Source organism: Cyprinus carpio, chromosome A3 (genome assembly GCF_018340385.1).
Source record: "Cyprinus carpio isolate SPL01 chromosome A3, ASM1834038v1, whole genome shotgun sequence".
Taxonomy (NCBI): Eukaryota; Metazoa; Chordata; class Actinopteri; order Cypriniformes; family Cyprinidae; genus Cyprinus; species Cyprinus carpio.
In genome coordinates, this window is record NC_056574.1 from 9,196,996 (window position 1) to 9,224,006 (window position 27,011).

At 35.6% G+C, this 27,011-nt stretch overlaps 1 protein-coding gene across 1 annotated transcript in view; it reads right to left on the bottom strand.

Moving 5' to 3' along the window:
- Nucleotides 1-27,011, bottom strand: part of LOC109103489 (coronin-7-like) — a 122,227-nt gene that overhangs the window by 59,165 nt on the left and 36,051 nt on the right. The window contains exons 8-9 of the mRNA XM_042717474.1: nucleotides 19,090-19,173; nucleotides 18,846-18,928 (exon numbers count right to left, since the gene is read on the bottom strand). Of these exons, the coding sequence (XP_042573408.1) occupies nucleotides 18,846-18,928; nucleotides 19,090-19,173 (167 nt within the window). The remainder of the gene's footprint in view (nucleotides 1-18,845; nucleotides 18,929-19,089; nucleotides 19,174-27,011) is intronic.

Below are 27,011 nucleotides of genomic sequence, written 5' to 3' on the forward strand. Positions count from 1 at the left end.
CAATTAGGTTCACTGACGTTGAATGCATGTCTCTGTTTAATGTGTTTTTGGTAATAAAATTTAATAGAAGCAAATGGGTGTGTTTGCACACAGAGAGAGCACTAGCATCCTCAACACCATCTGCAAACGTGCCACCCAAAGAAACCTTTTATGAGGAATTTTTGGGAAAGGGGTTTTTGGTTTTCCCTTTGTGGAGGATTTTTGATTTATGGAGGAAGCTTTTTTTTATTAGGATTTTATGATCATCAAATCTAATAGGTGCCGTTTCGCCTCCATCCACGTCACTGGACTGAGGTTTATGAGCATTGTTTGTTAATACGCACAACTTTTAGACCGACCACCCATCTGTTTTACAGGTACATGTGGACAGGTTTGCAACAAACATTCACACCGCTTCCAAAGTCTGCTTATCTACAAGCATCCAGCTGCAATCTGTTGTATATTAAACCCGTTTAACAGCACAAACACATAAAACAGCCCAGTGCTGTCCAGCATTTCCATTTGTAATGAGCACAATTATGTCAAACAATTAAAAACAAAAACATAAAATCTTACAGGGTTTCGCCTGTTAACTCAAAGTGATAGAACAACAGCCAAGGCATCAGATGTAGGCAAATTTGGCCAGAAAGCATACAAGCGCACGTCAGTCACAGGATGTGTGTGTGTGTGTGTGTGTGGACGGTGTGTGTGCCTGCTTTCCAGCCTTTCAATAAAAGGCCTCCATTATTCTGTGATTTTAAGAGAGCTGGTCCTCTGGCAGCACTCCAAAGCCAGACTCAACCTGAGCGGCTCAAAGGGCCTATTGTAGACACCCGAGCTGACTTTTTCAAATTGTCTTCCAAAAATTCCACCGAAAATTACTGCTGACTAAATACTGTTCTGCTCCTTGTTTTTAAGTTGGGCTGCAGAGGTTTTGTTTCCAAGCTCAGTTTTAGGGTGATGATGCCAGGGCTTAAAGGAATACTCCACCCCAAAATGAAAATTTTGTCATTAATCACTTACCCCGATGACGTTCCAAACCCGTAATAGCTCTGTTAGTCTTCGGAACACAATTTAAGATATTTTGTTCCATATGTTCCATAGACTGCCAAGTAAATAGCAGTGTCAAGGTCCAGAAAAGGTATGAAAGTCGTAGTCGTGGCACGGATGACACAGAAGAGCATACTGTACACAGCATACAGTGATATGGAGAGACACAGAAGAGACCATTGACAAAGGAATTATTAAAAAAAAAATATCTTTTTTTTCTTCGCTTACAAAAAGTGTTCCCGTTGCTTCATATAACCCAGATTGTCTTATGAAAAGAGGCTCCCCTTCACATTTTTGTCCTGGTTTATGCCTCATTCTTGCCACAAATACCCTACTGTTACACCAAACCTACAGGTAAAAACATGAGTATGAACCTTGTAATGATAAAGAGGCTGTGAGGGATCGATTTACAGTCTAGGGATGCACTGATATTGAAATTCTGGCTGATGGCAAAAAGGCCATAATTATATTTTGTCCAGTAACCACAAAAATAGTGTATATATCAATTAAAAGAAAATTAAAAAAGCACTAAAAGCTAAAATAAAAAGCTTGTACGCTACTAAAGAATTTAGACACCATGGCAATATAATGTGCAATAGGACAGATAAATATAGGTGAAGGTCATGGGACCGAAATGTTGGTAATATAATATATATGTGGAAGTATCGATAGCGAGGGACTGTTGAGTTTTGTGTATTTGATACAAAATAGACAAAAACCGACAGAACAGACACCACTCATTTTAATGCATGCAAAATAAGTTTTGTAAAAATAAATAATGTTTTAATGAATTTGCATAAAATGGAAAAATACCTACAACACATACACCATTTGCAAAAAGTCATATTCACTGCTTACAGGCTTGGGCTTTGGAATCAAAGAAAGGGAAAGCAACAATCTATCACTGTCTATTCTGTTCATTGCTGTTCATTGAGGATTTTGTTTGATATGTAGGCGATACAGTAGGGGGAAAACAGACCGACAACATCCCACCACATCACACAACTAGCCACGACACTCACGCTTATGCTGGAGGAGAGTCATGTGGGAGATTCTGCCTTTGGTCTTATCAGATTTCCTTCAGCAAAACCGCACAGGCCAGTTCATCAGCAGTTCAAGCCGTTTTGGATATAACAAAATAGAGACATCTCTCAAATAAAGACATTTTTCCCCAAATATACACCCTTATGGAAGTAAAATAATGCCAAAAGTATCTGAAATAAAAGAGCCTGTTGAATTGTACTACTTGAAAAATTTTTTTTGCATTGTATTAACCCTGCTTGCATTTTAATGCCTCGTATTTTCAGGGCTTGCATTTTTAGGGGTTGAAATTCAACATAGTTGTGTATTTAAGCTGTGAATATTTTCATTCAAAACAATTCACAAACATTTTCATAATTAAAAATTCAATAATTCATATTCACCTTCCAGAGTTCACTTCCAACACATTCAATCTGTTTAAAAATTCAATGTATAATATTCAACAGGCAATTTTCAGTCCATTTTATTTCACTTTACAGATTTTCAGACACTTTAAAAAAGCAACTGTTGAATTTCAGCCCCTAAAAATGCAAGCTCTGAAAATACAAGGCATTAAAATGCAAGCACGGTTAATACAATGCATATTTTTTTCAGTTAGTGCAATTCAACAGGCTGTTTTATTTCAAATACTTTTGGCATTATTTTACTTCCATACACCCTGCATAGACTACTGAGTCTCTGAAAGGCGCTCAATTTGTACGGATTGGCCTCTTGTAGGGTTTGAATCCGGCCCCGGGGCCACAGACCACAGGAATGCTGCTGCTAGCATCGCAGATAGAGAAGATGGGGACTGGGAAGACTGGAATGATGAAGAAAAATAAAGACAATGAAAGAATAATGACAGAAGAATGCCGTGAACACTGAGCTCCGCATGAGGCATGTGGATATTATGAACCGCAAATGTGAAAGAAAAGGATGGAGGGGGATTTCACTGAACAATGGAGAAGAAGAAAGGCATGAGAGGAAAATAAGCTGGGGTACTAATGCTCAAAAACCTCAGAGGTGTTGGATCCTGGAGATGGTTCTGGTGGGACGTCCACTTACTAAACAAACGTGCTACACATTTGGGGAAATGAAGAGTGATGCCAATAATTTTATGCATCAAATGGAGAAATCAGTGACTTGTAATATCTGATATTAACATCCGTCTCATCATGTCACTGCATGTTAATGTCCATTAGACTAAAACTCTTCCACAAAGTTCACACAAACAGGCTTTCCAAACTTTCAGATCAAATAAGCTTTCTTTTAAAACCATTTTTTTCCCTTGATTCAGTGCTTTACGGTTTTATTCAATTATATCATCAAAATGTCCTATCAAATTAATTTATACAAATTTTTATTTATTTAGTTCTCTGAAATTTTGACCATTTACTTAAGTGGTAATATAATTCAATTGTTAGCACTTTACAATAAGGTTTACATTAGTTAGCTAATGTATTTGGTATCATGAATTGACAATGAACAATACTTTAACATAATTTATTAATATTGGTTATTGCTAATTTCTTAATAGATTAAAATAATTTCAGGTTGTATAGATTATTAGTGGCAGTACTTTTATTGAATTAACTATTAAAGGAATCATCATCATCAACAGTAGTAATATACATAAATAATGATTAATTAAATTAAAGAAAATAAATTTGTATATTAAATAAATAAATGCAAATGTTAATTGGTATGTAAATATTAATGTCATAAAAAAATAAAAAAGTCATAAATATATAATTGTTAAATAAATGATTAGTTGCTGTATTATTATGAAATTATTAAATAAACCAATAATAATAATAATAATAATAATAATAATAATAATATGTAAATAATTATTAATTCAATTAAATTAATTTCTATATTAAATAAATGTTAATGGATATGCAAATATTAAAATGATAAATGATAAATAAACTAAACAAATTATAATTGTTAAATAAATAAAATATTAGTGATGTTATTAGAATCCACATTACTAAATACATGAAACTAATAATAATAATAACGATAAATGTATATATTAAATAACTTTAAATGTTAATGAATATATAAATATCAATAGTAATTGATAAATAAATTAAATTACAAATGTATTACATATATAAATGTAAAAAAATAATAATTTAAAATTAACAAATAAATAAATGCTGTAAAAAATATTGTTCATTGTTAGTGACACCCAATGCATTAACTAATGTTAACAAACTGAAGCGTTCATGTAAAATTTACAGTATTTCATTCAATTTAAGTATTATTGCATAACTTTAATAAAAAAAATCTACAGTGTGCTTCATATTTTTTTATCAGTTGTTTCATTAAAAACAAGTTCCTTCCTTTTGTACAATGTGGTCTTATGCAACCCAAGGATGAGCCCACCCGAGACCGGATCACCCGAGACCAAATCACCTAAGACCGGATCACCCGAGATCGGATCACCCGAGACCAAATCACCTAAGACCGGATCACCCGAGACTGGATCACCCGAGACCAAATCACGTAAGACCGGATCACCCGAGACTAAATCACCCGAGACCGGATCACCCGAAACCGGATCACCCGAGACCGGATCACCCGAGACGAAATCACCCGAGACCGGATCACCCGAGACCGGATCACCTAAGACCGGATCACTCGAGACCGGATCACCCGAGACCAGATCACCCGAGACCGGATCACCCGAGACCGGATCACCCGAGACCAAATCACCCGAGACCGGATCACCAGAGGCCAGATCACCAGAGACCGGATCACCCGAGACTAAATCACCCGAGACCGGATCACCCGAGACGAAATCACCCGAGACCGGATCACCCGAGACCGGATCACCTAAGACCGGATCACTCGAGACCGGATCACCCGAGACCGGATCACCCGAGACCGGATCACCTAAGACCGGATCACCCGAGACCAAATCACCCGAGACCGGATCACCAGAGACCAGATCACCAGAGACCGGATCACCTGAGACTAAATCACCTGAGACCGGATCACTCGAGACCGGATCACCCGAGACCAGATCACCCGAGACCGGATCACCTAAGACCGGATCACCAGAGACCAGATCACCAGAGACCGGATCACCTGAGACCGGATCACCAGAGACCGGATCACCTGAGACTAAATCACCTGAGACCGGATCATTCGAGACCGGATCACCCGAGACCAGATCACCCGAGACCGGATCACCTAAGACCGGATCACCAGAGACCAGATCACCAGAGACCGGATCACCTGAGACCAGATCACCCGATACCAGAACAGATCTGCTAAACTATACAGCTGCTCTCAATCACTAATGCCTGTCTAACATCTTCCACACACTATAAAGGATGATTTGAAAGTGATTTGTGGGTGTTTATTGTCGGTATACAGAGCAAAGCACAGCTGGAAAAGGTGCTATGACTTGAAGAGTGAAACCATTAGCGGCCCATATGTAATAAAGCTCAGCGCTGCTGCCAACTCCAGGCGTAGCCGGTCTGAAACCCAAAACACAACTCTCTCCTGGAGGACCGCAGCGTGTGCAAACGCATGTTCACGTTAGCGTGGGAAAGCCTGGTTTTCCTTATCAGACATTCATTCTCAATTTGGTTATGTGTTTGGCCCAGAACTGAGAGCCTTAGATGCACCATCAGCCAGCCGAACGTGACCTAGAATAAAGACAGGCAGTGAAATACAAGAGTTGAATTTTTCACACATCTGCATCAGTATTATCTCACAGGTTCACACAAATCAGCTCCAAGCGAAATGAAGCAAGCGTGAGCTCACGAAGTTGGACTGAAAACAAATGACACAAATGCATTAGTCAATGTTTAGAACATCTCACAACCTAATGACCTGGACCTACATCAACAGAGCTGACAGCACCAGAACTGATTCACAGATGCCTTCTAGCCCGGTTCGGTTTTGGGTGAGGAATGTGGTCTCGACAGACTAGAAGTTTAAACATAAGCTACTTAGCTCTACCTTCGCCTAAGGGCAGAGAAAGACCACCTCCAGAACAACAAAACCACTTTGTTGTAGACTAATGTAGTCCAATTAAATACTAAAACTATCATTGTTATTAAAATTATATATATTAATATTATATATTATATTATATTTATTAAATAAAGAAAAACATGTCATTTAAATTAAATCTATAAATAGTAAATGTAAATAGATCAAGACTGATAAATTAACATTAACAGATTAATAAATCAGTTAATGAACTGATTAATTATTTTATGTATTCTAATAAATAAAACGTATTATTTAGGGATGTTATTATTATTTGAATGCATTACATTTGTATATTTATTAAATGTATAATTAAATGTAATTGTTGTAAAATAATGCATAAACCGTAAATGCAAACATAATGAATTGATAAAATAACATTAACCTGGATCAATAAATGCTGTTAAAATGTTGCTCGATGTCAATGATACCCAATGCATTAACTAATGGTAACAAACAGATTTTTATGTATTTATAATAAATAAATAAAATAAGTTATTGTTATTGTTATCATTATGATTCAAATTTATTTAAATATTAAAGTAAATGTAATAGTTATAAAATTAATAAATGTAAATGTTAATTGATCAATAAACATTAACCTAGATCTTTAAATCAGAGATGAATTAAAAATGTAATGTAATATATTTTATTTAATATTATTTAAAATCATTAAATGTATATATTTATTAAATGCATAATCAATAAACAGATCAAAACGTTGTTTGATATCAATGAGACCTAGTGCATTAACTAACGTTAACAAATTTAACCTACTGTAATTAGTGTTCCCATTAAATTTGCACAATAATGAAGTACTTTTATCAAATATTTTACAGTTCTTTCTTTTTTCTTTTTTACAATTGTTACGTGAACAGACGGCTTTTTTCTTGTTGTACAATGTGCCCTTATGCATTTTTTGCATGGCTAGTTCATTACCAAATGCCAGCTTCGGTCAGTTCTAGTCTTGTAGTGAAAAATTTATTTACAAAGAAACATTGTGAAGGGCAAGAGGATGTGAACTCAATGCTGCTGCCTACCTTGAATTACAACAAGAAGTTTGAGGACACACATTTTTGCACTGCGGGTGACTTGAGGAACACACACACACACACACACACACACACACACACACACACACACACACTTGTGTGGAAGTGCAAACCCGGGCCTCATAAAGTGCTGAAGCTAAGAGGGGCTCCGAGCGTGACAGTAGGAAAACAGCCCAAAAACACAGCCTGCAGTCATCGTTTCTGCTCATGAAAAACAATATCTCAGTCCAGCACAGAGAAGATGTGTGTGTGCGTGCGTGTGTGTGTGTGCATTGGTGCTTCACTGTCCCTTGCAGACAAAGCCTGAGCAGGATTCAGAGGCAGCTGTGTCGGACCACACAGACACTACTTTGACAGCAACACAAACATGTCTTTGGTCACCTACTCCCAAGACTGGACTCACCCTACGGGCAATTACAATGGTTCTGTTCTTCATGTTATGCGTTCACTTAAACAGTTCTTTTCTTTGGTGTCAAAGCTAAAACAATCATCCAGGAAGCATGTGAAATCATTAGGGTTGAGAACTGAGAACCAGGTCTTATTCAGAACCAGTTTCATTCTTAAACACAATACTAGAAACGGATGACTTCACAAAAAGAAGGAGGAGCATGTTTTGTTGTATTATTAAAAAAATGATTATTATTATGAGGTTCCTTTCAGTGAATCAAAAACAGACCACACAACCAGTTAGTTCACTAGATTCAAAAATGAATGAGTCTCATGAACTGGTTTCTTTTTTTGTGTGTGATTTAAAAGCATACTGCACAGTGTAACCAGTGAATTTCAATTCTGAAACAAATGAATTTTATTAGTTGATTCCTAATTCCTAATGACTAATATTTCTTTTTAATGGAAAAAAAAACAAACAGTGTGACCAGATGTAGACCAATTCCTTATCGAATGACTTTTATAAGCTGATTCTTCTTAGTGAATCAAGAACATGCAGCATGATCGGAGTAGTCCAATTCCTAAATAAATGACTCTTATGAGCTGATTCTTTTTAGTGAATCAAAAAATGTACAGCAAAAACAATGAACTCCCAAACGACTGACTTTTTACTGTGGCCACCTGTAGTCCAACTCCTTAAATGCATTTTATAAACCAGTTCTTTTGAGTGAATCAAAAACATAGCATGATCAGAGCAGTCCAATTTCTTAACAAATGACTCAGAATGAGCATTTATTTTCTCTGATTTTCTTTTTAGTGAATCAAACACATACAACTTACAACTGAATGTAAGATTTAAATCAGTGTAGTAACTCACAACTTGTTTATATGACAGAGTCCAGAATTTTGTCAGTAGGAGGCCTATTTTATATATATATATATATATATATATATATATATATATATATATATATATATATATATATATATAAATCAGTGAAATGTTACCACATTTGTTTACTATTTTTGTTTAATATGTGGCCAAGGTCAATTTATTGGATTTAAATTTATGCCTGAAAAGTCACTTTAAAGTCCTAGAGTGTGTTTTGATTCACTAAACAGTATGACTCATTAAAGATTCAGACTGCACTGGTCACTCTGTATATTTCTGATTCACTAAAAAGAACTGGTTCATGAGAGTCATTTGTGCAAGAATCATACGACAGATGTTCAGTATCAGTGAGCATATGAGCATCGCCCATATTTCTTCTAAAGTAACATAATTCCACATAACAGTTAATATGATCTTCTAAGATTAAATCATTTCAAGCTAAATGAAGCTGAACTGACTCCACTAACACATCACTGGGTGGGCCGTAACATCAAATCTAGTTAAATCCCAAACTCAACAAACGCAGCGGCCCTCCCACGCTGCACTGCTCATAAAGAGCGTCTTTTACCGCGAGCCAGGAGAAGACGTGACCTCTGACCGGCGTGACCTCTGAACGGGACGTCTGCTCCACAACAAACAGACGCTCACATGCGGTCAGACAGAGCAGGTATAGTTATTCAGAGAGCTGGACTTTAATTGCAGGAAGAGTCTGGACTCTGACATGCTCTCCGAGTCTGATTCACACTGAGAGCCTGAGTGGCGGCTCAGGAAGCACATAACCTTTATGAGATGTTGTCAGGCCAATTAAGAAGCACTTTAAATCAGCAGAACCATCAAACATGAGCACAAGAATGACATTGATGGGGAAAAGAAGGAGAAGACAGACAACGAACACTAAACATTATGCAAAAATGAGACATTTCAGCATAAACTGAGTGAGACTTAAAGGGACGGTTCACTCACAATGGAAGTTTTACTCATCCTCGTGTCGTTCCAAACCCGCATGTGGTTGTTTTTTCCATTAAACACAAAAGGAATAATCTTTACAAAGCTCAAATCCACACAACAGTATATTTGAAGTCTTCTGAGGTCATTATAATTATAATATGCCGTTTTGCTGCTCAAGAAACATTTCTTATTATTATCAATGTTTAAAACAGTTTTTGTGGAAAGCATGATACACTATGATTCAAATGTTTGAGTAAGTTCTTTTTTATTTATTTATTTTTTACAGAAATTAACACTTTTATTCAGCAAGGATGCATTAAATTGCTTAAGTGACAGTAAAAACACATTTATAATGTTACGAAAGTTTTATATTTCAAACAAAAGCTGTTCTTTCGAACTTTCTGTTCATCAAAGAATGCTGAAAAAAAATGCATCATGGTTTCCACAAAAATATGAAGCAGCACAACTGTTTTCAAGACTGATAATAATCAGAAATGTTTAAGCATCAAATCAGCATATTAGAATGATTTCTGAAGGATCATGTGACACTGAAGACTGGAGTAATGATGCTAAAAAATTCAGCTTTGATCACAGGAATAAATTACATTTGACACTATATTCAAATAGAAAACAGTTACTTGAAATTGCATTATTTTGCAATTTCATTTTCATCATTTTCAATGAACGTATCGTTAACACAAGTGTATTTTGTCTTAATAAGCTGAAATAAATGTTAAAAACAATATAAAATAAAATAAATGCAATAAATTAAAATCCATTCCTCTTCAAGATACAATCTATGAAATAAATCTTGATATCTCACACACTGTTGCTTCTCCAGAAAATGCATCTTTTCTCTAATTAAAACTCATTTCTGCAGTGAGGCCTTGCATCTAGCACACACTGAACAGTACTCTCAAACATCTCCATCTCCAAAAATGGCAAATACTATCCAGTTTTAAGAGGTTTTTGTACGTGAGCTCAAGGCCTGGCTCATGAGAGCGCGGTTCAGACCGTCTGTGCTGCTCTGTAATAAACAGCGAGGCAAATTAGGCCCCGTCTGGCACCGCACTACACAAATACCAGCGTCCACCTCGCAGCCGATCCACTACCCAGTGGAAACTGCAGATCAGCCCTAATGACCCTCGTCTCACCGGCTCTCGGACGTCCAGGCTGCCCCTCGACCACAACAGCTTCTTAATCCATCTCCTGAGAGAGAGACGAGGGCTGGGGAAACTCAACATTTTTACCTCCAAAGAGATGTCATTTACAATGAACCGCAGAGAGGTCAACACTGCAGCCAAGGTTTTTTCATTTCCTGTCCTCGCGCACATGGATAGGTGTCTATTTATTCGGGGCCTCTTCCAGAAAGGTGGTTTGTAAAGTAGGGGTTGAGATACGTGTCGTGTTTGTACGTGTGCAGGGGTTTTTCTGCTGCTTTAAAAAGAAGCTTTTCTTTTTTAAGCTCATATATTTTCCATCGCGCTCAAATTGAGGGGCAGCTTTGCTCCGGTGGGCTTCAGGGCACTGTGGTTTCACCGCCTGCTTGCACACAAGAAGAGCATTATATACGGGGAAAAGTCCCAAAAGAAGAAGCAACACAAAAGAGCGTAAAAGAGCGTCGGAGCGAAACGGCTGCTGAAGAATGCCAGTCTCAGTAAACTGCTTCTGCTATAAAAAAGACTAATGGACAGATTTGGAACAAGCTGAAACGTACAGTACAGTATATAAACAATATATTAATATAAACAATTAGTAAAACAGAAATAAATTAATAAAATTAAATACCAATAAATAGATAAATGTATTAAATAATATTTTAATAAAATTAAAAACAAAGAAATTAAAAATGGCCATTTTTATTTCAGGTATATGTAAAATGAATAATAATTAAATTATAATTATATTAAATAATTAAATAAAATTAAATAATAATAATAATAATATTTTATCTAATTATTACTTATTTACAATCAAAAAAAATTTAAAAATGTAAAATAAATATTAAATTTAATTAAAAAAAGGATATAAATTAATTTTAAATTTTAGGTATGTTGGTATATTTATATATATATATATATATATATATATTTATATATATATATATATATATATTATTTTTTTTTTCATTTATTGCATTAAACAGCTTTAAACAAAATTGGCAGCAAAACAGTTATACATTAACTTAGGCAGACCTAAAATATTAAAATTAAAACAAACAAAACATTTTTTTTTACATAAATAAAATACACAACATTCAAAAAAAAGAAAGAATCTAAAATTAACAAGAAAATGAAACCAACTTAATAAATAAATACTATTAAATATTAAATAAATATAAAAAAATAAAATAAAAATTTAAAACTATAACAAACTGGTTTGAAGAATAAATTCAAAGGCAGTAAAAATGCATGAGATGTTCCGAGAGACCCAAAGCGTGACGAAAACAGGAGTGAGGAGAAATGTCAGACATAATGAGCGCTCGCGGGATGATGGACGTTTGAACAAAACACAACAGAATCCAGTACAACACTGATTTCTGGAGGTCCTGAAGAAAGATGTGAATAAAAGCTACATGTGTTTGTCTGAGTGTGTGTAAAGAGCTCATGTGTGCCGCAGAAGCACACAGCACCAGTGAAGCGTGATAGACACACACCGAGAGGTCATACACACACTACAGACCCCATTCAGTCAGTCATCTTCCTCACCCAGTGATGGGGAACATTCAGCAACACTGAAAGAGCGACTCCTGACGAGTGTGATGGAGTGACTGACCACCAATGCTAGTGTTTATAGTCCAACCTTAAGACCTTCTCTTATTTCTGTGAAACAAAAAAAGAAGAACATTGGTGTCCAAACAACACTGGAGCCCACTGATTTCCACTGTATGGACTTTTGAGGTCTTACTCCATCAATGTTGCCTGCAGCCTGAGTGAAATAAAAAAATGATTGCAAAGACAAAACACACACTTGGCTGCATGACTGTGGGTAATAAAAAAGGAGTTAAAACTATGCAGGAATGTGGATGTTACACTATGATTTGCTTCCGTCTGTGAGTGGTATATTGCATACATGCAGTACATATATTCCCAAACATTCTGTTTTAAAGCACCGACTTTATACGCCAGCTTGATGAAATGTTATCAACACATGGCTGCTCAAATCTGACCCGGCCACATTAAACCACATCAAAACCTGAGGTAAAATACACTAAAAATGTTCACATATTAATATAATGTTCATATATACCAACTGACTAACAAACTTTTCAGAAAGCGAGCATCACATTGAAGCCCTAAAATCCATTCAAGCAAAATTGAAAGAAAAACTCTTCATGAATGACTGCTGCTGTTCTTTCAAAAGCCTCTCCACCTTTTCTTTTCATTCCCTGTCTCCCAGCATGAGGAAATTCTTTCGTGTCCCACCCACGTCCCATTTGGACAAGTTGGGAATCTCATTAAAGTCTTAATTTCTTCCGCTCGCCCTCCACACAAGCAGGTGAATGACTTACACTGTCATAACATCTCCTTGAGGACCTGACAGACGAGGACTAGTCCATCTGAATATACTGACCCACCGCAATCAGCCATGAAAACTTCTGAAAGACAAACACAATGAGTCGCTCAAAGGAAGTGTGATGGGCAGGTGCGTACACAAACACTCAGACTAAACCTCAATCAGATCACAAGAGTAACTCATCTGCTGCTCAACTGACACTAATATGTTTCTGTTATTCTACAGACAAATAAACGGCATCAGATCACGGCGTCCTGACAGGAGCCCTTGCTTTTGAATTGTTCGAAATGCCAAGTTACATTAAAATCATTTCAAATTATTCCATATAGCATTTTTCCATGTTGCAAACTTTCCAAATTTGATTTCATTTTCTTTAAGGCTATATTAATGGGAGTCAGCATGCTGTGTGTGTGTGTGTGTGTGTGTGTTTATGTGTGTGTGTGTTAAAGTGGCACTCCGTGCTGGCAGCACTTATTGGCCTCTCCAGTGCAGCAGCGCAGGAAAGCATGCACTAATGTGAAACACACGCTCGCTCTGTGTCTGTGTGCGGAGGATGGCCGCTCAACACACAGCTCCAAAACTTTTACAACCAACCTACAGACACTTCAGAAAAAAACATAGAAAGAAAGAGAGGGATATATAGGGGACTGTGAGAGGAGAACAGGATATTAGCTCTACTTTGAGCTACAGAAATGTTGTAGCTCAATATATACCATTCAAAATAAATTTCAAAATACAATGGTACTAACATTTGATAGCATCAATGTGCAATTTGAAATATACAGAATAAAACTACAATATTAATATTCATAGATGTTGCATATGATTTTGTAAAAAAAAAAAAAAGAGATTTAAAATTAAATATAAATGATATAAATAATATTTACATTAATAATTTTTCAAAATAAATCCATAATATCATGGAATTGGAAAATTGTGGAATGGAATAATTTCTGGAAAAATCTGCACAATTTCCAAAAAAAATAAAAATAAATAAATAATACACATTATTAAAAGTAACAGATTTAAAAAAAAATTAAAATTATAAAATAAATGAAATATATAAATATTTAAAAAATAACACTGTATTAATTTAACTTTCCATATAAAATAATGAAACTTAAAAATCTAAAATAAATTATTAAAAATAAAACATAAAAACAACTTCAATGTACTTTTATTAAATTCAATAATAAATCAAAATATTAAGATTATTCAATATTCCCAGATATACCTATGGTAAAATTAAAAGATTAATAAAATTCCGTTTTCATAATTATTTTTCACTTTACAAAATTAAACCATAAATGTCAAAATGTATAGTAATTTCCAAGTTTTCTATGGTTCTGAAAATAATTAAATATTAAATATCTAAAAATTAAAAAATAAAAATTATAAAAATAAATTCACAATATTTCATGTTTTTCATGACAAACTATGGTACTTTATACCATATATAATCAACTATAAGCAGTACAGTACAGTACAGTAAATGGTTAAATGTGATCATGAGCAGATGAATCCAAATATTGCTGTATATGGCGCAACAGGGACATGCTCTTATACATTTATATTGTCAGATTCTCCAATATGCTACTACAAACGAGAAAGACAATATTATAATCAACCCATTTAACAGACAGCCAAAACATGGATAGAACATTACAAAACAATTCCCAAAACCAAACAAACCAGCTTCAGGACAGTTTAAAACACCACATAAGAATAACAACAGCCCAGCAGATGGAAGAAGAACTAAATTCCTAATTAAAACCATATTTGTGGGGGGAAAAAAAGAGTGGAAAAGGGAGCATTTTTCTTCTTTTACTTTTTGTTATTCTTTTTCAACGGCACAAAAAGGGACTTATTCCACGGACACTTTGAAAATACCTGCGGGACGGACACAAAGACTCCAGGGGTTTATGGGGGAGCTCAACCGCCAGCTGTCAAATGTTTCCACAACCATCTTTCCGAGAGACCCTAGAGCTCTTTATTAGTCCTCAGCATGCGCCGTTTAAATGGAATCCCATTGAGTTTGAGTTCGACTCGGGATGGAGGTCACCAGGTAAAGAGCACAGACGTGGGTGAAAAAAACGGCAAGTTTTTGACAGCTTACCAAAGTTCTGGAGGAAAGATTGAACTGTGGTACTGTACTGGACCACATTTGGCAGCCCGTTTTTTTTTACCTCAACCTTTTCAGGCCAAAACGTCTTTCCATCACCCCCCCCCCCCCACTTCCACTGACCTCAAAATTAGGCCATTTCACCTCAACACCTGGACTTTGAATCCCGACGTGACCTTGGTGTCCAGATCTGAGCGCAACCGCAGCTCTGGCTCCATCTACACAAAGTATCTCAAAAGAAAACGAACTGACAGCAGAAAAGAGCACCGAGGGAGGAAAATGAAACTACTGTACAGCCGGCCCAACACACGCCAAACATAAACACAGCGTTCCCCCTCTTTCTGGAGTACAGCTGCCGGTAATCCTGGCCTTCATATGGGTTTGATTTGGCAAGCGGGAAGAAAGGGGGCATTTATTAGTGAGGCTCCTCAATCCGGCTGATTATAGCGAGTTTGGATAGATTACAGCAGATGCCTGAGTGTGCCGTGGCCGGAGCCGGAGCAGAACGAATAGGCAAAGTCAAATAAACAAACTCCACCCAAGCCCCAGAGACCCTGTTAAACACACTCAATACTCAACACAAAAGACCCATGGAGATCCAGGAATTGGCATTTTTGGTCGCTTTCAACAGCTACGACAAGGCCTCAGCGGAGAAGAAGCTACACACCAAAAGGGTTTACAACATATATCGATGACCAATTGCCTGTCCGGGTGTGATTGTCCACCTAAATATGTGTCCTAGGGGAAGTACTGTAGGTCTCCAGAAAGCCCAAATGGGATTGTGAACTACACTGCTTTACTTAAAAAGCTGGTTGCAATTGAGTGGAATTGTTAAGTTCGTTGATTACAACCGGGCCAGAAGGTCCAATTACAGTCATTATAATTATGTTTATGAGGTGGGGGTGTGGCTGCAACGAGCTCCAATTGAGATTAAAATCAGTTCAATATGGAAAACAAGCATGAGGACTGTTATACTCCATATCAATTAAAGCACCCATCCATTTACGCACAACAAGTCCAACTTCAGCCCAGAATAAAGAGAATGTAATGGGTTCATCACAGGAAAAAAGTACTGTATCATGGTTAAGTCACGACAGTATATGGGAAAAGTACGATTTCAGAGCTGAGCAGCACTTGATAGATCAAATATTAATAAAATAAAAAATGATAACAATATAATTTATTATAAAAATAAATAATACAAATAATAAATTATTATAAATGCCTGTTATTAATTAAATATAAATATTAAATATAATTAATATTTAATTTGGATTTTTCTGTGCATGTTTTTTTTTCTCTCTCATAGATTCGATTACCATTTGCCATGCGTTATAGACTGAAAGACTGCAACGGCTGAAGTAAAAAAAAAACATAATTTGTGTTCTACTGAAGAAACAAAGTCACCTATATCTTGGATGCCCCAGGGGTAAGCAGATAAACATCACATTTTTATTTTTGGGTGAACTATCCCTTTAAGATGAACACGGCTCCAAGATCTGACGTATACAGCTGAAGATGCAGGAAAACACAACAGGGAAAGATGCTCGGATAGGTGAAAATAAAGCCCTTGCTCACACCTGCTGGCCTCATGCGTGAGATTTTAAAGACAGCTGACCCTCCATTACAATCACCGTCATTTGGAGTCAGTTCAGCTGAACAGAAGTGAATGAAAAGTGATCCATAGTTCACCCTGAAATAACCATTGATGCACATCAAAAAAGTCAAGAGGCATGAGGATTATGCCAAAGCTCACTTTACAAAATGGGCCAAGAAGTGAAAGACATTTCAGGGATGATGGAGTTATTCTGAAACATTAGCCTTACAAGCTATAAGCTATATATAAATGAAATAAAATGATTTTAAATATAATATAAATAGTAAGTATACACACATATGTATGTATACATATATATATATATATATATATATATATATATATATATATATATATATATATATATATATATATATATATATATATATATATACATATATCTGACAGATAAAAGAAAGTGGCTGGATTTGTTGTGCAATGCAATACACTAAACAGGAACGTCTGTCAACTGATCATGTGATTACAGTGTAAAAAGCTTGTAAATACTAATTTTTAATCTAGTGTTTCAGGCCCAGAGTCGCCTTTTCTGCCATAGAAGCACACAAGCTTCAGCTTCATTGGCACAATTTTAGTGGGAAAAGGGTCAGTGGGACCTTTATTTTTAGGAGTGAACTGAAGCGTTAACGGCTGTCTATGCTAGTGCTGACATGAGGAAAATGTAAGAATGCCGGACAGCTTGACTCCAGATGATCTGCCTCTCCTCTGTCAACCAATAACACAACAATGGCAAATACTTCATGCCTCCTCCAAGGGATGAATGGCAGATGGGCAGCAGCTTAGTTGTCTCACATCTTTCAGTCCAAGTCAAATAAAGTCACAATCTGGCTATTGAAACAAGCTTCTGAGATCCTGTAAAACATTCATGGATCGTATAATCTCCTACAATGGTGCATATATCACTATTAAAAATAATGGTTCCATCCGCCTGACCAGAGGAAACCAGGCCAGACCCAGAGAGCTGGGTGTTTAAAACCCTACTGTGTAAAACTTTATGCAAACAAAGCATTCTTACAGAACAACCTCGGTGTGTTCATGCTAGAAAATCACCTCTCCACTCGCTCCATACACACCTCTACGGCTGAGCGGCACGCAGAACCACAGCACAAACCGCCCGCTGTCCAGAGGAGAGGAAACAGAGGTGCTGCTATAGCACTGCCACAACACTAGCATGTAAGCTGCAGGGTTTCTTCTGTAAACACGGCTGCAGGAGAGCAGAGGCACATGGGATCCCTCCTGATGGACCTCGGCCATTACAATCAGAGCGTACAGCCACGCTACTAAAATAAACTCCACAACGCTGAAACTGGAGAAAGACTTGAACCAGCTCTTTCAAGGACCACATTCAGATGCACAGGCATATTCCTAAATCACTACTAAACTGTACTTCATTATATTATATTTGAACTACATATTCAGATTTTAAATTCAGCATAAAGTTGCCAGTCAGATTTTTTATTAATTTTGAAAGAAGTCTGGTATGCTCATTAAGGATGCATTTATTTGATTAAAAATACAGGAAAAACTTCAATAATGTGAAATATTTTTATAATTTAAAATAAACATTTCCTATTTGAATATACTGTATAATGCAATTTATTCCTGTGATGCGAAGCTGAGTTTTCATCTTCATTACTCCAGTCTTCAGTGTCACATGATCCTTCAGAAATCATTTTAATATGATGATTTGCTGCTCATAAACATTTCTGATAATTAATGTTGAAAACATCTGTGCTGCATTTTTTTTCAGGATTCTTTGATAAACAAAGTTCAAAAGAACAGCATTTATTTGAAATAAAAATATTTTGCAAATATTTTGAATGTCTTTACTGTAATTTTTTATCAATTTAATGCATCCTTGCTGAATAAAATTGATTTCTTAAAAAAAAAAATTCTAATGACCCCAAACTAAATATTAAATATTAAAAGAAGTGAACATCAGTCAATATGCATACGGGAGTAAGCGTCAGAAAAATGACATGCATTTTTCCATTTATTATACTCTTGCATGCCGTTTTAAAGGATATAAGAATTAATGCATTGATTTTTTTTTTTTTTTTTTCAGAATAAAAGATTTAATGAACTATATACATGTAAATGTGGTCATTGATGCTCAAGGTTTTTCTTCCGTTCAGCACACGCATTTACACACTTGCAGACTGCAATGATTTTCCCTACACAAACCACAGAAAATCTGTCAAATCCCATCACATGTGGAGCGCAAGAATCGCTTTAATGTGTTTGACTTACGCGTTGGAGGTGGCCAAAGACAGAGAGCTGAGAGACGAGCTCAACTTCCTGCTGTCCCAGAGTCTCACTTCCTGCTGCCTCATCTGCAAACACAGATGCACTTACACTTCAAATTCCATTACTAACACATCGGAGAAGCAAACATTATAAATGAGTGATTTAATGCACATTACACTACATTAAACATAATCATGCTTTTTTCCTTTCACTGTACGTTTAAGTATATAGTAAACTTCAGAATTACCTGGTTAAAGCCAGTAGTGAGCAAGTTGTCATCTTTGACCCAAAGGATCCGAGAGTCTCTATTAGCCTGATGACCCTGGACACACTGTAGAGACAGAGAGAGACATGTGAGACACTCATGAAAGCTTGACTCATTGATAAAACAGGTCACATGCTTTCAGCCAAAATCCAAAATTGACAATTGCTAAGCATCAAATACAAGTAATACAATACAAATACAAAATACAAGTTTGTTGAATAAATCCTTTGCCAGTTGGCTGCTAACCTTAAAAAAAATTAAAAACTTTTAAACTGCTTTCTAATATAGAGACAGAACAGAGATTGAGAGATGAATGGGTTGTTGAAAGCAGGTGTCTGTCTTGAACCATGATGACTGAACGACTGACATCTAAAAAAGTCTCCTCTTCCTGTCTTTTAAAGTTGACTGTGTGATAGAAGGCAGATCAGGGCCTGTCTGTGATGTGAAAATGTGAATGACAGACGGTTAAATCACTCTGACATCATAACCTTGCTTCTGAAACCACGCTGGCATTATCACTAGCTGCAAACAACAGTTCAAACGCTGGGAAAAAAAATTTAGATACAGAGATTTCTAAAGACAATGTGTATTTCTGCGCAACTATGACATTTACTCTGAAAGGTCAAAGGTCAAACTCTGCTGAAAGGACCAGCTTGGATATTCAGGCTGGTTTATGCTGGTCTAGATGATGGATCAACACAGTCACAAGTTGCAAAAACCATTTATGTGTTTATCGGACTCGAAACAGTAAGTTGGCAATTTAAATAAATTGAATGGAAATTTAAATAAATAAATAAATGTTTTAAAATATGGACAAAAATATCTGGGAAATAATTATAAAATACATATTATAAAATAAAAAAAAATGATATATTCAAAATGCATTTAAATAAATGGACTGTAAATATATATTTTCCTGATATACTTTGTCTTTTTTATTCTATATTTAAAAATACACATTAAAAACACATATTTTTTGTCTTTATGGAGTCACGCTGGTTTTTCAGCAGCTTACAGTAATGTTTTTACCACAAATTAATTTTTGGTAAAAACATTAAAGTTTTTACCACAAATTAATTTCGGACACGTATGTATTAGCTTTTTTTGGAAAGTGACTTTTGTTCATTCCAGGTATGTACCTTTTATCAAGTCATGATCGATAGAAGAAGAAAAAAAATCCACCACGCTTACTTATAAAGGTTCTTTACTGACACCGACACTTCCGTGATGAACCTTTAACATCCATGGAATCTTTTCATTCCACAAAAGATTCTTATAGTGGAAAAAGGTTCTTTCGATTTTTTTAAATGTTCTTCACACTAAGAAAAAAAAAATGGTTCTTTTAAGAACTGATCACTGAAATACGGAAGATGATTAGGGCCACGCAATAATAAAAAAATAAAACCATCTCGAGATTAAAGTAGTTAAATTTCGAGAAAAAAGTCAAAATAAAATGTTGAGATTAAACTCGTTCAATTATGATAAAAAACATGTTAAATTTTGAGAGAAAAAAAAACATAAAATTTTGAGAAAAGTAGAAATAAAATGTTTTGATTAAACTCGTTAAATTACGAGAAAAAAATGTGTTAAATTTCAAGAAAAGAATCGTTAAATTTCGAGAAAAAAGTCCAAATAAATGTTGCGACTAAACAACGAAATTTAAACGAAATTCAATGAGTTTTTTCTCACAATTGAACCTTTTTCTCTTAATTTAATGAGTTTATTCTCAACATTTTATTTTGAATTTTTCTCAAAATTTAACTAGGTTTTTTCTCTCAAATTTTTTTTTCTTGAAATTTAATGACTTTTTTTCTCAGAATTTATTGAGTTTATTCTCAACATTTTATTTAGGTTTTTTTTTTCGAAATGTAACAAGTTTTTTCGAAACATAACGACATTATTTTTGAAATTTAGTAAGTTTAATTTTTTTTTTTTTGAGTGCATGCTTGTTAAAAAAACAACAACAACAAAAAAGGGTTCAAGGGGATGCAAACTTTTTCAATTTAACAATCTTTTTCCTGATTTAAAACTACACTCTAACGAGAGGATTTTTCTTAAAACACACTTTACCACACTAAAACAATCTGATAAACAACCTGTCTGAAGCTGGAGTGTTGATGGGACAGGTTAAAGTGGACGGAGGTGTCAGCGCCGGGGTAATATGAGTTTGGGTGTGGAGGAGAACATCTGAGTTTGGACGTGAGCAGCTACTGATTTCATCCGAATGGAATCTTATCTCCACATTAGTTCAGGAGGAGTCAAACCACACACATTCACATGAATACGAATCATTTCCTTGAGCTTCGGTCATCCCGACCTGAACAGCCAACACTGACTCTGGAAATATCAATTGGGCTAAAGACTCAGGAATGTTATACTTTAAGAGACAAGATCCATTTGTCTGCATGGCCCAAACCCACATCTGATTGCTCTTATACTCCTAAAAATACAGGTTCTTTATTGGCATGAAGAACCTTTAACATCCATGGAGCCTTTCAAATGCACAGAAGGTTCTTTATAGTGGAAATGGTTCTTTTTAAGAACTGTTCTCTGAAAGTTCTTTTAGGAACCCAAAATGGTTCATCACTGTGAAAACCTCTTTTTTCAAGGCGTTCCAGCAGATGACGTAGGCTTAAGTGACAAATGAGGAAGCGCGGAGAAGAGAGCAAAACAAAACACCGATTACGAATTAGAAGTAGAAAATGAGGATTTATAAAGAAAACTGTTGATGGATTTCAATATAAGCCAAAGAGGAGACTGGTTTTTCTTTGCTGTGAGCGAAACTAGCACATTCTAAATATTAATATTTTTCTTACACAAATGCATCGATTTGCTTCAGAAGGCTTGTATTCACCTCTCGGAGACGTCTGGAGCACTTATTATGATGGATGGACGCACTTTTTTGCCTTTAGAATCTTAACCCCAATTCACTGCTATCATAAAACTTGGAAGAGCCAGGACATTTTTTTTAATAATATATATATATATATATATATATATATATATATATATATATATATATATAATTATATATATATATATATATAAAACTTTGATTGTGTTCGTCTGAAAGAAGAAAGTCATCTGGCTTAAGGTTGAGTAAATCTTGTTCATTTTCATTTTTGGGTGAACTGTCCCTTTAATTGTCAATAGTGGTTAACTTCAGCAAAATAGGCCAAAATGATCTTGTGTCCTAGATTCGTTTTCAGACAGACTCAGGTGTGGTTCCTCTAGCACCCGAGTTCACGGCAACCAAACAATCGAAGCGCTGACGTCAAATGGAGCAAAAGCTCTAGTGTAAAACGCCCTGAGTCTCTCGTCCTCATGGCATATCTGGATGCGGTCTGGAGTTCACAGGCATCTATCAACCGTGCACACGCCCAACACATAAAACCACTCTCACACGGACTGCTCTCAATATATGTCCCTCAGGGGGGACATAGCTCTCGGGCCATATTGTGCTCTATCAGACCTCATCTGGAAGGTATGGAGGTCTTTGGTCCACATCCAGGAAGAAATATGGTTGCTGGATGAGGACCAAACATCTTCAGCCTCAGGGCAGAGGATGTGCAAGAGATGAATCACACAACATGGGTCAGATCTGTAAGCACTCGCAATTAACAAATCAACAGTAATGATAAGACTTTTTTTGCAGTCTGATATACAAGATGCATTTTTCACATTGTTTATATTGCTAGGTACTGTCTTGTGAACTGTGAGAATTAGGGATGCACAGTATTTATAAAATGTTATATAATATAATATAATATAATGAACTGTTTTTATATATATATATAATATATATATATTTTATATATCTTATATATGCAAACATATAATTTAATATAATTGAATATTTAATTATAAAAGCTTGTTTCTCTTTCCATCATCTAATGCTCACTTAAAGGTAATGTTCAAAAACATTAATAATTTAATAACATTGTTAAATGCAATCTTCAGGAAATCTCATGATAATTATTTTAATGTTATGGCTGATCACTTTTAATTAATAATATGCTAATACTGATAACCTGGAAGATATTCAATTGTACTTACTAAATGTTACGACAGTATTGTGTGTAAAAAAAAAATAAAAAATAAAACACTTTAACAAAAATGTGAATTTAGGCATCACATAATTATAATATACAGTGTGAAATATATATATATATATATATATTATATATATATATATATATATATTTTTTTTTTTTTTTTATTCTTTATATTATAATGTTGTGATGTCTAAGTTCACTTGTATCATTTTAAATCATTGTTCATTTTAATGTCTGCATTTTTTTTTTCAGGTAGAAATTTAAAACCAGTGCATCCCTATTGAGAATATGAGTCTGAACCCCAGAGAGCGACTAATCAAAGGTAGAAGAAAGTGAGAAGGAACGAGAGATGAAGACAGCAGACGTGCCAGGAGTCCCTGGTCTGTCGTTTGAGTGTGTTGTCTGCAGATGGATAACTGAGAACACACACATTCATCAGTCTTTGTGAACTCTCAACCTTTCTTTCTCTCCGTTCCCCCTCTTTCCCTCTTGTCCTTTTCATCCTCGCTCCGTGAACTGGCCTTGGCCAGGCCACCGAACGACCCGCAACAATGTGTTCGCAACGCTTTGAACAAACACTGGCAAGACTCGTCCTGAGAGAGACTGCTGGCACGGAGTTTGACTGCAGCGTTCAGGAAAAGATGAAACTCAGAGCCTGACTGGAGGACTGGATATTGAGCTGACTCACGCTTCACAGCTTCACAGCCATCACCGTCCTGCCAAACAAAACCACAAGGCACTAAAATCCCTGTGATTAGAAATGAAAACAGACTGAGGTGCCCGATAACATCACATCATTTCCCATGCATTATCAAATATGTTTATCTTTCAGAGATTCATGCAGTGGTGATCAAGTTTCTGTTATCATAAATAATGCTGTTCAAACAGCTGGACAAAACGTTTTGTGACTATAACAGCAAAAACATTCAAATTTGACACAACACTGTTGAATTCTTGAATCTGACTGGCTGACAAGCACTCCAATAATAAAATAATGATCAATCATTTTAAAAGATACAAGTGAATTTAGACATCATTTATGAATTAAGACATTTATTTTTCACTACAGTGTTAGTACCACTGAAATACTATTATAGTTTTTATTAATATTTTAAAAAATATGTAAATTTTTTATATTTTCTGTTTTCATTATTTCTTTATTTTTAATGTTTCATATACACACACACACACACACACATATATATATATATATATATATATATATATATATATATATATATATATAAAATTTTGCATGCACAACAGTGCTAATTTAGTACTGAAATACTATTATAGTTTTTATTAATTTTTTTAGATTTTGTTTTCATTTTAATAATTTTAGCTAAAGTTGTAGTAATGTATTATTTCATTTCATTTTTATTATTTCTTTTGGGGGGGGGGGGGTTATATGTTTTATATAGTTTTAATTAATTTTTACTTCAGTTTTCGTTATTTTAGTACATTAAGTTAAACTAAACGAAAATGAGAAATGTCAGAAACTAGTTTTCTAATTTATTTAATCTACAAAAACACTAACAATACATTTTTATTCATACTACAATCTATGAAAACAAGGCTTAACATCTTATGTAGTGTTGCTTCTCAATCTTGTTTTCATTTATCAAGGCATTTTTTTTCTAGTGTATTAATGCCAGCTTAGGCTGCTTTAAAGTCTTTGTTACCACATGCACACGTGTTCTTCTTGAGCTATAAAGACACTAATGAGACACTTATTAGTCGAAATAAATGCTCATACGAGGTGGAGCGTGTTTGTGTAGCATAGACTGTATAGTGAAGATGACGTCACAATCTTACTATTTTATCCTAATCCGAGTACTTCACTGTAAGGTGCATGCCTAAGATGTAAGATGTTTAGCAGATGAAGATGTTGGAGGATGATGTCATTAGTGTTTCTGCAGCTGCGCTCAGGAGGAGAAAGAGCCATTTATCATCCAGTTTGGCTAAACAGTGGTTGACGTGAAGGGCGCGAGGCCTGTGCCATGTGTGAGCGTGGTAAACTATTAGCTCCTTCAAATGTGCTTCACAGACATGCCGTCAATAACGTCACAGGAATCAATCAATCATAATACTGCGTCCGCAGTGACTTCTACTGAGACATTCAGTCACATTTCTGTTCAAGTTCAGGAGTTCTTACCAAAGAGACTTGCACAACAGTGCTCATATTAACCTTTACATGAATGCCACCTCATATTCGTCAAAGCTCACTGAAACAAGAACACACAGCAGCCCTTCTGAGACCTAAATCTACAATTGGGACACCCTGCGGTCTCATGGACATTACGAATGTGAGCAAAGGCCAAAAGCCTGCCAGTTCATTTCAAATGTGTCATTTGGGATGGAGCCACTGTGTTGTTGACAATTTCCAAAGTGAATAAGTAAACTACTATACAAAGTATACTTATCAATGAATGTAGTGTATAAAAAAGTATACATATCAAGTACTACAAAATAAGTAAACAACTTAATAAAACTCAAAGATCCTAGAACAAATACAAGTAACAAATTTGACCATCGAAACCAAATTTAGAAAACTGTTATGGAGATTTTGATTTTGCTGAATTTAAAAAAAGATACACTACCGGTCAAAAGTTTGTAATAAATAAGATTTTTTAAATGTTGTTAAAAAAGAAGTTTCTTGTGCTCACCAAAGCTGTATTTCAGCAGCAAATCAGCATATTAGAATGATTTCTGAAGGATCATGTGACACTGAAGACTGGAGTAACGATGCTGAAAATTCAGATTTGATCACAGGAATAAATTATAGAAAACAATTGTTTAAATTGTAAAAATATTTCACTGTATTTTTGATCAAATAAAGACAGCCTTGGTGAGACTGCTTTCAAAAAATAATAAATTAATTAAAAAATATATAATTACAAACTTTTTACCACGTACATGCTAGTAAGGGTGTGCGATATTGACAAAAAAAAATCTATTCTCTAAATAAATATTCTGCTGAGTGTTTTTGTGCTGGTACTTTGGCTGACTGTCATGGCCTGTCATGGATAAATAAATAGGTCACTAAAACTGCCAGTAGGTGGCAGCATATCCCTGTCTTACTGAGTGATTCATTGAATTCAAGTTTGTTATTCAAAACGGCTGACTCATTGAGAAACAAAGCAAGTGACAAAGCAAGTCCGGACGAGAACCGCACCCGTTACACGGCCGTCGGGCCAGGATGCCGGGCCATCTAGTCCCTTCAAGCGCCGTGGCCAGCGAGATGGATGCAGCCGCTGGAAGAAGCCGCAGCCCCTCGTGCCCCGGACAGAAAAGGGGAGCGCATGCGGCTCCACCCCTTACCTGGACCCTTCCTTCCTGAACACTTCCTGCCCTACACATACCCCGCAGCACGACAAGGACACCAGATTCCCTGTTTATTTTGGACACTCTTCCCCTTTGGACACTTTTATTCCCTCTTTTGGTTATCTTTTGGTTAATAAAAGCCTCTCCGAGGCCTGATGCCACACCCACTGTGTCTGTTGTTTGCTCCTCCCGCCACAATATATATAAACCAAAAACCAACACAGACACATTTGTTTGCTTTCATAACTTGAATTATAGGGAACACACTCACTAATATCAGCTCACACATCATTAAAAAAAAAAACAATTTTGATATCATCATAGACAATTAGTGTTACACACCAGACTAGCTGACCGAAGAGGTGTTGCCAAGACACCATGATGTTTCTTTAGGACTCACTACTCTGCTGCAAACTACTCTGACACGTCAAGTAAGTTCCTGAGATTCATCTCCAATCATGTGGCCCTTCAGAAACACGCACACGCCAGCGAAACAACATGAGAGTGCCCTGTTTTCTTTAGCAG